This window comes from Netta rufina (genome assembly GCF_964035555.1).
Source record: "Netta rufina genome assembly, chromosome: 13".
NCBI classification, from domain to species: domain Eukaryota; kingdom Metazoa; phylum Chordata; class Aves; order Anseriformes; family Anatidae; genus Netta; species Netta rufina.
The window spans coordinates 19502434-19514327 of NC_140136.1; the positions used below are offsets into that span (position 1 = coordinate 19502434).

The 11894-nt window shown below is 42.7% G+C and overlaps 1 protein-coding gene across 1 annotated transcript; it reads right to left on the minus strand.

The window, feature by feature from the left end:
• Positions 1 to 586: 586 nt before the first annotated feature.
• UQCRFS1 (ubiquinol-cytochrome c reductase, Rieske iron-sulfur polypeptide 1) lies at positions 587 to 4168 on the minus strand. The gene is made up of 2 exons (XM_084294608.1): positions 3903 to 4168; positions 587 to 1391 (listed from the first exon to the last, which is right to left on the minus strand). The coding sequence occupies exons 1-2, from the start codon at positions 4108 to 4110 to the stop codon at positions 781 to 783; spliced, it is 819 nt and encodes a 272-aa protein (XP_084150734.1). The 5' UTR covers positions 4111 to 4168; the 3' UTR covers positions 587 to 780.
• Between the last annotated feature and the right edge of the window lie 7726 nt (positions 4169 to 11894).

Here is an 11894-nt window from a genome sequence, read left to right on the forward strand (position 1 = left end):
TACAATTTAGTGTTCACTGTTGAGTTTCCCTTTCTCAGTTTTCTAGTGGAAGTGTCAAAGATTTTCCAGTGTTCTAAGTATATGATCTAATGTTTAGGTGTGTATAACATTGAGCCTCATCTGGAAATTAAAAAAAAAAATATATTGAAATTCTACTATGACACATTTACTTTTTGTCTGCATCATCATAAAATTAACATTGCTACCCTAGTAGCTAAACAACTATACACTGCCTCTGAACAATGTAAAATAAATTTTCCACGTTTGTATTTATGTATTTTTCCCTTCACTTCCCTCAAAAACAAACAAAAATACATTGGAAGTAAAAGGATCGCATTTAATATGATTCTATACTGAAACTGACTCCACTGTTAGAAGTTCATTGTAGGATTTTTTAAAAGGTGTTTCTTACTATACTGCAGTAAAAACTAAGTACAAGTAATGAATATATGTGGTATGGAAAAGCTGTGGCTGTGTAGTTCATTATCAATATTGAATCAGCATCCCTTCAGGAGGGCTGCATAAACATATTTGGGGTATGCCCTGGTATCTCTTTGACAAGACGCACTAAGTACACAAACACACATTATCATAGAACGAGTGCTCACTCAAAGTTTTTATTACAATTGAACATAGGGAAGTATTCGAACATACTTCAGGTTGAGTCAAGACAGCTAATGTGTATTCAGGATCATCTGGTTTGACAGTATTCCAGAGGATCAGTTAACCCTTTTGAGTGTACATTCATCAGAACAAGAAAACGAGCAAGCACTTGATTATTCAGCCAACAACAACTACGTCATCACTAATAAACTGGTAAGTTGGAACCTCAAGGTTAAGGGGAGCAGGACCTTTCCTAATTCTGCCAGAGGCATCATAATGGGACCCATGGCAAGGGCAGTAATAACCACCAAAATCTCCAGAGTTAGCAATTGGTACACAACCCAGATGAGTACAGACACCTATTAATATGACCCATTCTGGCTTCTTTACTCTGTCTAAATCATGCTGTGGATCCCTCAGTTGAGACAGATCAACTTCAGCTTCCTGATTAATCTCTGCTTGGGTTCTGTGGCGCACAAAGAGGGGCTTCCCCCTCCACTTGAAAGCCATGTTCTTGCCTTCCGGAATGTCAGACAGCTTGATTTCAATCTTTGACAATGCTAGCACATCAGCAGAAGCACTGAGGCTGGAAATAAACTGGGTGACAGCATTCTTAGCAGCATACGCAGCAGTTACACATGTTGTTGCAGTCAGCAGGTAGGAAAACCCTTTTCTAGCTTCACTGCTGCTTTGAGAAGATGCTGTGGCATCTAGCACATCTTGACGACGGTAGGCAGAGAAGTCAGGTACTGTGACATCATTATGGACACAACGCACGGTGGCAGGTGCTGCAAGAAGAACGATATGAAACGACAACACTTTCAGTTAAAATATATTTTATGTTAGTTATTTTTTAATTACGTTTTTCGAATGATGGGTAAGTTATTTCGAAGTCTTGGTAGCATTCCTGTAATTATACATTTCAATTCTAAGTTGTAAGCAAATGGTTATTAGACGGTATTTTTGGTAGATAACAAGTGATTTGTGAATTATTCCATTCCATTCAGTGAAAATGTTATGAAACCTGTTAAGGACATAGTAGGACCTGCAAGCAGTTACGGGTTTAGAGTTTTTGTTGTTGCTTTTTTCAAATTTCAAGGAAAAAATATTACAGAATACAGTAACTATCTGAGAAAAGACAGACATACTTTCTGCTCAAACATTTCCCTTAAAAACATGGTATGAAGAAATTTGATTTATTTTGACTTAATTTCCATGCTCTTAATAATCTTCAGTGTCATTTTTAAGATTAAAAATGCCAGATCAGACATCCCCCTTTAGAGAAGTTTAAACTGCTGTCAAAGCTAACTGTCCCAGTAAGTGATTTTTAAATCTTTCAAACTCCAGTATCTAGTTTTTCAGATTGGGTACACAGAAGTCATTAGGAATAAATTTAGTCAGTATCTAGTTCCCAAATTTGCGAGATTCCCATTTCAAACCAGTGTGCTAAACTGTCAAGATGTGGCCTTCCATTACCTTCTCCAGCGCAGGAAAGCTGCCTCCCTCAATAAAAATCTAGTATGCTAGGGAAAAGAACACACTAAGGGCATTATTTGCTAAAATACAACCTCTGTTACTTGACAAGAACTATTTAGTCTTAGTTTTTTCTAGCAGTTGGCACAAGGTTAACATAGGTTAATAGAAAGCGTTCGCTCAGAGTACTCAAAATAACTCTCAGATCTATATCCAATATAACGGGGAAAGTATTTACATTTATGTACAATTAACTCAGCAAAGAGAAGGTATTTGCTCTAGGATATTAATTGCAGAGAAAGTAAACTGAAAATTCTCTGAGAGCAAGCCATACTAACTTATCACTTTTTTTTAAATATATTCATTGTAAAGTGTGACAATGTTAACTGAAGCTAAGAATAAGACAATATATCAACTATGTTAATTATAGATCTCTAGAATTTCCACCTGAACATATCCTTTACAGCTGAGTGTCAGGTGAAGTCTATGGTTCTAATCACTACAGACACAGCAGTCTCCAAGACTTGCAGAAACATCCTAGTTTACAGCATGGTACAAACTGTTGCTATATGCCCAGCATCAGCAGATAAGGAAGCTCAGTTTCACTTCAGTAGAAACTGGTTTCCTGAAATATAAAACACTGCAGCAATTTGAATGCACCCTTTTTTAATACCACAATGGGACCCTAGATTGGCATTACGGATTTCCACGTATGCATCAAAAAAACCAGCAGTAGCATCAACCTTTTTGTCCTTTCCTGTGTTCTTGCAAAAAAAAAGTGGAAGGCACTGAACCTGTAAGTGTGGTTTGAAATAACACTGTTCAGCAACTCTTTTTATCTCTTAAGAATAATACAGGGCTGCTTATGCAGCACATCAAACAAATAGGAGTGGCCCTCTACTTCTATCCATTTTCTGTACTTTATGAAATGAGTAGGGGATACCATTTTAAAACGTACAGGCAATTGGTACAAAAGATCCTTCATCTGGGGAGTAAAGTAACCTTTCAAAACACGCTTCTTGTATCTCATACTAAGTCTATGTAAATTTGTTCCTTTGTTCCTCTAAAGAGCTTTTTGGCCTAATACATCTCATCTCCCTCAGCTTGAGTGCTTCAGACCAGCTGGCTTGCCATCAGCAGCAGAAGCAGGCTGCATTCCAAAAGGCTGCAGCTTGCATGTCCGTGGGCACATCCCATCCCTGAATGCATGAGGAACAGAGCATTAGCCACAATCTTGAAGTCTTGCATTAACTCAATGCTGTCAAATACATCTTGAGGGTGGGACTTGGGTATCATGTCTGCTGGCGAATACGTGTCACCCTGCTTTTGGCAAACCACCTTCACTGCACATATGCATGAGAGCTGACGCAGTTTCCAAGTGCTGAGAAGCCGCACCTGTGAGACTACAACCACAGTAACAACGGGCTGGGCTACACTGGCGTTTCACAAAGAACCACTGTCCTCTGGCCACAAGCTGGATTCTGCAAGCACTGACTGCAGCACCTTGATCGGGATTTCCCTGCCCCTTCCAGATGCCAAACAGCCCCCCCAGCCTCCGCCAGCCCGCAGCCCCTCGAGCGCCTCCGCGTTACCACAGACCGGCACCGGGGCCAAGCCCTGCGCCCCTCGGGGCTCCACCAGCACGAGCGGTGCGCGCCGCCCCTGCCGAGGCCGCTGGGCCCCCACTGGCCTCGCCTCCCCCCGCCCCACGGGCCCCGCTGCCGCTGCGGCCGCCCCCGGCCCGGCCCCGTGCCCGTCCCGGCCGCCCCTCGGCAGGCCCCGCGCCCGGCTCCCCGCCGCCACCCCCGGCCCGGCCCGCCCCGCACCGTTGAGGCTGGCGCTAGCGACGAGCCCCCCCCGGGCCGCGCGGCCGCTCAGCGACTCCCGGCAGAGCAGCGGCCGCCGCAGGTCCAGCGGCACCTTCTCGGCCCGCAGCGCCGGCGGCGCCAGCGCCTTGAGCGGGCCGGGCACGGCGTGAGCGGCGGCCGACAGGTAGGGCGCGAAGGGCCCGGAGCGGGCGGCCACGGACAACATGGCGGCGGCTGCGGCGCTGCCCGGTCACCGCCGCGACCTTCCCGGCCGGCGCGCCGCGCTGACGTCACAGCGGGGCCGGCCCCGAGCCGCCGTCACCGGGGCGGGGCTGCGGCTGCCGGGCCCGCCGGGGCCGAGCGCTTGGCGCTGGGGGTGCGGGGGCGCCCGACACCCTTGCGGTATTGAAATCCTGCCTTAGAATGCCTCAGGTGATATTTGTAAGCAAATTGAAATCATGAAATTTTAGAATCTTTCAAAGGATGGTTAAGGAAATACTGCGGGGACATCTGAGCAGTCAGGTGCCCCTCCTGTAGGTACAGAGGGATCCAAACAAAGCAACGAGATCCCAGCGCATCTTGGAGGGGTTTACACGTTCTCCTCCCTTGGTAGTTCGTGGAGTTCTACAGGCAGCTGACAGAAATTGTGCAATCATCCACGCTTGTTCTCGTGGGGGACTTCAACTTCCCAGACATATCCTGGAAGTACAACACAACCCAGAGAAAGCAGTCTAGGAGGTTTCTGGAGAGCGTGGAAGATAGCTTCCTGACGCAGCTGGGTAGTGAGCCTACCAGGGGTGGTGCCCCGCTAGACCTTCTCTTCACAAACAGAGAAGGACTGGTGGGAGATGCGGTGGTTGGAAACTGTCTTGGACAGAGTGACCATAAAATGGTAGTTCTCCATTCTTGGAGAAGCCAGGAAAGGGACCAGTAAAACCGCTGTATTGGACTTCTGTAGGGCTGACTTTGAGCTGCTCAGGACACTGGTTGGTAGAGTCCCTTGGGAGGCGGTTCAGAAGGGCAGAGGGGTCCAGGAAGGCTGGGCGCTCTTCAAGAGGGAAATCTTAATGGCGCAGGAACGGTCTGTCCCCACGTGCCCAAAGACGAGCCGGCGTATAAGAAGACCCGCCTGGCTGAACAGAGAATTGTGGCTTGAACTTAGGAGAAAAAAAGAGGGTTTATAATCTTTGGAAAAGAGGGCGGGCCACATGGGAGGACTATAAGGATGTTGTGAGGCAGTGCAGGGACAAAATTAGGCACAACAACCCCAAGCAGTGCTCCAGGCTGGGAGATGAGTGGTTGGAAAGCTGCCAGGTGGAGAAAGACCTGGGAGTATTGGTTGATAGTCGGCTGAATATGAGCCAGCAGTGTGCTCAGGTGGCCAAGAAGGCCAACAGCATCCTGGCTTGCATAAGAAGCAGTGTGGCCAGCAGGGCTAGGGAGGTGATCGTCCCCCTATACTCGGCTCTGGTGAGGCTGCACCTCGAGTACTGTGTTCAGTTTGGGGCCCCTCGCTACAAGAAGGACATCGAGGTGCTTGAGCGGGTGCAGAGAAGGGCGACGAAGCTGGTGAGGGGCCTGGAGAACAAGTCCTACAAGGAGCGGCTGAGGGAGCTGGGCTTGTTCAGCCTGGAGAAGAGGAGGCTCAGGGGCGACCTTATCGCTCTCTACAGGTACCTCAAGGGAGGCTGTAGCGAGGTGGGGGTTGGCCTGTTCTCCCACGTGCCTGGTGACAGGACGAGGGGGAATGGGCTTAAGTTGCGCCAGGGGAGTTTTAGGTTGGATGTTAGGAAGAACTTCTTTACCGAAAGGGTTGTTGGACATTGGAACAGGCTGCCCAGGGAAGTGGTGGAGTCACCATCCCTGGAGGTCTTTAAAAGACGTTTGGATGTTGTACTTAGCGATATGGTTTAGTGGAGGACTGGTTGGTGTTAGGTCAGAGGTTGGACTCTCTGATCTTGAGGTCTCTTCCAACCTAGACAATCCTGTGATTCTGTGATTCTGTGACAACACGCCCCATATTATTTCTCCTATTTGTGGCACAGGGTATGATTTTTGCTCCTTCTGTTTCCTTTTTCTTAGCTTATCTGTTTATTATTATAATATATATGTATATATAGTTCTATATCAGTTGCAATTTGTGAAGATCTTAAAAATTTTCAGATGTCATAGGGGATTTGTGAGTGGTAAATCTTACATCATGTTTGAAAAACGTGAAGCAGGTTTTACCATGCACTCATTAACGTTTATAAAGCTGTTTCTGGGGGTATGGGGCAGCTGCCACAGCTTCAGTGTGTGCCATTGCTTACCAGCACGTTCTGCCTGGAGCTCAAGCTGCTCTGGAAGTCATATCGTTCCCCAGAAAGTCATTCTTACCATCAGTGATTAGGAGGGTGAAGGAACACAGCAGCTCTGATTATTGCCAAAAATATATTTCTTCCATTCTCAGTTCACAAATTATCCCTGTAACATGGGCTGAGATGCAAACACAAGTCCAATTTTCATCTTCACTCGGATCGGTTTCGTTCAGCTTTACGGATGGTGTGGGAAGCTTGTTTATTGTTGCACCTATTGATTGGTGCAGTTAGCTTAAGAAAAAAACACTCTCCCCCAACACTCCCACATATGTTAAATACTTCTCTATTAAGGGAAGAAATTTCAGTACACTTGGGGAATCTTTGAAGTGGTTTATATTATTTATCAGAAGAGTGTACAACGTTGCTCTCCCGAAGAGAAAGTGAGTTGTTTTCCAAAAGCTCCAAATGTATTTTTGAGTAACAAAAAGCTAAATGAAAGGCTCTGTTCTTGGGATTTTTTTTCTGGACATGCACGCTGCTTGTCCCTGTGTGGTTGTAGGCTGAGTCAAAGTATTTCATAGTACTCTATTAATGTTACAGAAAGTATTCTGGTAAATTTAAACATTTCTTCTATTAAGAATATTCTAAATCTAGTATAATAGCTGCAGATTTGGCTTGACCTGCAAGGGTAGTCCCCAAATGGTTGATGGTTTTACTGCATAGAACTTCTCATGTGGAAATAAGATTGTTTTTAAAAGAACATCCTCTTACGAGGTATGCCAACAACATGCAAAACAGAAATGTCAATTCATTTGTATGTTTAGTTTCTTTAATTAGATAATAAGTGTGATTTTATCCTTTTGACTGCATTGCAAAATGATCTGTAGCAAAACAGTGCTGCTGTCAGCTCCTTCCTCCATGTAACAGGCAAATGGCATCCTCCAGGCAAATTAAAACTGAATCCACTCCCAAGGGCAATTCTGGAGGTGGTAGTTTAGTTCATAAAATGAATCTTGGTACATACAGGCTGCACACTCTGAGGAAGAGCAGCAATTTTCAGAGGTGAGGAGGAAGAATGCCATAGTAGTCTTTCCTCCTTTTGCAGCAGGGAAGCTGTTAGTTGGCTACCACCACAGAGCTACAGCCTTGACATGCAGACAGGCTTCTGCTCAGGCAGCAGCACTGGAAAGAACAAGTGTCTTGGACTCCACTGAAGCACCAACCCAGCTACGTGACAAAGTCCTTCCTCTAGGCAAGGTTCCCATTCTCTGTAGTAACCACTTAAAGGTTTTGGACAATATTCTCACCCAAAGCTCGTTTGGGTTAACTGCAAGGGTAAGAGGAGAATGAACGTATCACACAGACAAATTCTGGGCTAAAGGAAAGATGCATTCTTCCAATAAAAACTATGGTGAATAAATTAATACCTGTTTATTCTTATTATTCATTTATTTATAACATCAATTTTGTACTTGTCACAACTTCTAAGAGTAAAGTTCATCTTGGAATACTAGGTGGATGCACTGGTAGTTAAATCCTTGCTCTAGTCAAGCCTTTTCACTTCTTCAAGCTTCTAAAATTTTCCCAAAATGCAAAACAAACTTGGCAAAGAGGTTTTGAGGAAGAAATGTGAGCTAAACTATTATGTAGAACTCTAAGCATGATTTTTCACCTAGTCAACCCAGTCCATGCATACAAGGCTGTGAAGCTTTGGTGTTTCCTACTGGCTATGTCGGGAGTTATTGTGAAATTCAGCTGTTGCTAATGATGCTATTGCTAAATTAGTTTATGATTGTGCATTTTAAAAGATGTCTCAGTGGAATGGTAGTTTAGGGACTGGCCCTATTAAGATTTATTTAAGGGTTTGACTTTTTCGTATAAGTAATTCACTGAGTCTTTTTAACTGGTGTCTGAAATGCATTGAAATATGGTTGTTCTAATTAAGTAGGATGGAGCTTTCCCATTCCAGTGGTATTGATCTATAATTTATTTCTTTCCCAGCAAGTTTTTCACATCTAAGCCTGTATAGATAATGATTTACCCAACTAAGTGCACTGTACTGCTGGTAACCATAGTTAGTAGTGAAGTGGTAATTGTAGGGTACTGTGGTGTTATTCTAGAGGAAAGATAATTTGTAGAAACTACTGGGACTATGAATCAATGTGGAGGTGGAAGTAAATCATATTCATACAGGAAAGAGAAAATTAGAAAGGACCCATGTTTTTGCCAATTTAATGGCATAAATTTAAAAAAAATATATATTTCGTTTTACAGAAAAAGACCTAAAGAAACATGATCTTATTTTCTCTTCTCAAATGGATTACAGAATTACCATGATCATAGTAAATACGTGATCGGAATCAAAAAGTAATAACAGGGCAAGAGGAAGTTCTTCCAAGGCCATCAGATTTTAGTATGCTGAAGATAATTGATGTTTCACCGTGAGACTGAGCATCTGAGCTAGTGCTTGTAGATGTTTGTTTTTTTTTAAGGATTCTAAGCTTTGACAGTGAGAAATGATCTGAATTCACCAATACAGCTCAGTTGTTCGGGATGGGGCAGAGGTAGCTTTACAATATGTTTTTCTGTCTGAGTGCTACTCCCAGAGACTTGGCAAAATGTGCTTGCTACTTCTAGAGACTTTTGACAAAATGAGGTAGCTGTCATTTATTTGGAAAACATGATCATAAACGTTTTTAAAACATAAGGTGGATTTAAAAATATAATGTGGTCAGAATATGATTAAAATGTGAAAATATTTCAGCAGAAAAGGCACCTTCTTCTGTTATCAGAGTACAAAAAAGAGTAAATTTAATTTTCAAATGCTTCAAAATAAGCATATTTCAGTACGTAGGTGCTTCTTTGAGAAGCGCTGTCAGGCTTATGTTCCGAAGTAGCAATAGTGAGCAAGTGTTTGCCAGCCAAATCTGAAAGTTAAATGTCAATACGGTTTTGCGTAAGCCATCTAAACAGACCTCTGTGACTGCTTTTGCACCTTCACAAATGTGTTAGCCTTGTGAAAATGTATGCTGCTTAATGCTCCTGTCATTTTAAAGTTAAAAATTCTTTTTGAGCTAATACAAATGCTATCATACATCAAAGCTGCAGTATTATGAAATAGCTGCAGCGAATTGTTGTAAGGACTTTGGGCATATGCAGTGGTGCTTCAGTGCCTTTCTTTATGTACTATTTTATTCTTACACTTAGGTGTTTTTTAGATATTAACTGCAGAACTTGCTTGGGTTTTTGCTAAAGGATTGGTCACCCTGGGCAATCTGATCTTACCAGACGGTTATGGTTCTTTGAGTTCTTTGCTATCTTGCATTATTTTTATGCTCTGAAAAGTCAGCACTACTGAACTGGAGACTGCAGGATTTGCATTTGCTTTTTGGTTTTGCATTGATGATCATTTCATTTCTCCCTGAATGAGATTTTTCAGAAAGAAAGAAAGAAAATAAAAGAAAAGAAAAGAAAACAAACAAACAAACAAACAAAAAAAACCCTTGTTGTGCATTGCTAACAAAGCAGAAGGTACGCCCTGCTTCATCACACTGAAAGATGAATTTTTTCATGCTGTGCTGCAGAGGATGACTGAGAACAAGTGCCTTGTGGCCCAGGTGATTTATTTTATCCTCTCCAGTGATGTTGCATGATCTCACATCTATAAGATGGAGAGTGCAGATGCTGCTGCCCAGTCCAGCATCCAGGAACAGGTTGCCCAGAGAGATTGTGAAGTCTCTGGGTGTGGAGATGCTCAAAACCCAACTGGACGCAGCGCTGGACAGCCTGCTCGTGGTGCTCCTGCTGAAGCAGGGGACCTGGACTTAAAAAGTCACTTACAACTCTGTAACTCTCTACAATTCAAACTTACATGCTCATTGTTTACTAAAGAGTGAGAGAAACCTGATTACTTAGAAGCTTTTAGATAGTCTTGTGAAATACAGTGCAAATGTTGTTGCCTTGCTCTGGTGTCTGCATGGTGCCATTGCTGAACATGGATGTATGATCTCAAAGTATGCTGAGCAAGGAGAATAGTTTCTGGAAGTCATGATGCTTTCTTTCCACTAGGTAGCCTTTCCTTTAAAAGCTATTTCTTGCAAGAGTACTTCACACTTTTTTTTTTTTAAATTATTATTATTTTTTTATTTAACAGTCTTTGTATAGCTGCATTGTAATTTTCTTGTGTGAACTTTCCAAAACAGGGGATGTGCCTTAATGTAGTGGTTGGTGTTGGGGTCTGCAGCCTGTCGGCATTAGATGAAGCCTTCCAATTCATTCACTATTTAGATACAAACACCCTGCTGATAGAGTGGCTCCCAATGTTTGCAGTTTGTTCCCCTGCAGAATTAATGTTCCTCACAGTGATGTAATTTTGTGTTGGGGTACTAGGGAAGCTGCTAAATAAATTTGAATACAATTTTGTGTACAACTGTGTACCCAATACAGTTTGTTTAATGATAAAATTATAGAGATCTTTTGATAATTATATATTTTTGTTCTTTGAGGTTGGCCTATCACACAGAAAAGTACTAAGATGCAACCAAAAGAAAAGTATACAAAAAGTGAGGATCAAAAATGGATAGTAAAAAGGAGAGAAAAATCTTCTTACAGTCAGTTGGTCAAACATTCCTCTGCCACTCCCCAATTAGTTGAAGTGCTAGCACTTCACTGCTACAGTCTAAATCTAAGTTTTTATTTATTTATTTATTTTTGTCCCAACCAAGCAAGCAATAATTTGAAGTACCAAGAGAAAAGAAGAAGTCTGGCAGCAGCTTTTTAGCCCTCTTTCTGTTAATGCAGGAGTAATAGGCAGGAGTACGCAGCTTTAGGACCCGTCTTATTCTAAATCTCTTACATCCCTGTTTGCTAAGGCCAAGATACGTTGCCTTGAGGCATGGAATATCCAGCTCTGGCAGAGTCTCTCAACTTGTTGATTGTAAAATGAGAGAAATAGGAAGAAAGAATTTTTCCTGTCCCCTCCAACCAAAAAAAAACAAAACAACAAAAAACAAACAAACAAAACAAAACAAAAAAACTAGCGAACAAACAGAAAAGCTGAAAAGCTGATGAAGAAAGTGGAATGGGCAAGAGGAATAGGATTTTCCAAATCTATTGTAGAGAGAAAAGAGAATAAAACCATTACAGTGAATTAAATAATAAAAAGACCAAGCCTAGCATTATGTCAAAGATTTACATAGTTTCCCAATGGACAAAAAGAGTCACATATAACTGAAATGGATAAGATCTGATCACACAAATCAGAGATGGCAACAAAAATGTCCAACCAAGCAGAAGCCAACGGCTAGATGTTAACTGCCTGGGGCAACATCAAAAGCTGCTCAGCCAGGCACCAGCCAGAGGCTGAGGGTGTTGCCTGGAGCACCATCCAGGACAGCTAATACCTGCACTGGTTCAAGGGAAACTATTCTCTCCCTTTCTTTTCCTTTCTCCCTTCACATTGCATGAAAAATCCCTCACACTTTCACCTCCTGAGGGATGTGGATTTGACTCACAGCTGGCTCCACTACTCCATATATTGTTTGCTTTTTACGACGTGCCAATTCCACTGTTTCTGTTGGCCAAAAAAAACCCTTGGTGTTACTTCAAGCTTTAGCTGTACATGCTGGAACTCAGTCTTCTGTCATTGGCAGCATAGCTCTCACATTGCACAATTAAGCACAAATGTTATAAAAATAGAACATTTATAACATTT

Excerpts from the sequence above, each read along its gene's own strand:
- UQCRFS1 (XM_084294608.1), bottom strand. The coding sequence starts at position 4,110 with ATGTTGTCCGTGGCCGCCCGCTCCGGGCCCTTCGCGCCCTACCTGTCG. Across the intron at positions 1,392-3,902 it reads CGCTAGCGCCAGCCTCAACG|CACCTGCCACCGTGCGTTGT; the intron begins GTGCGGGGCGGG and ends TTCTTCTTGCAG.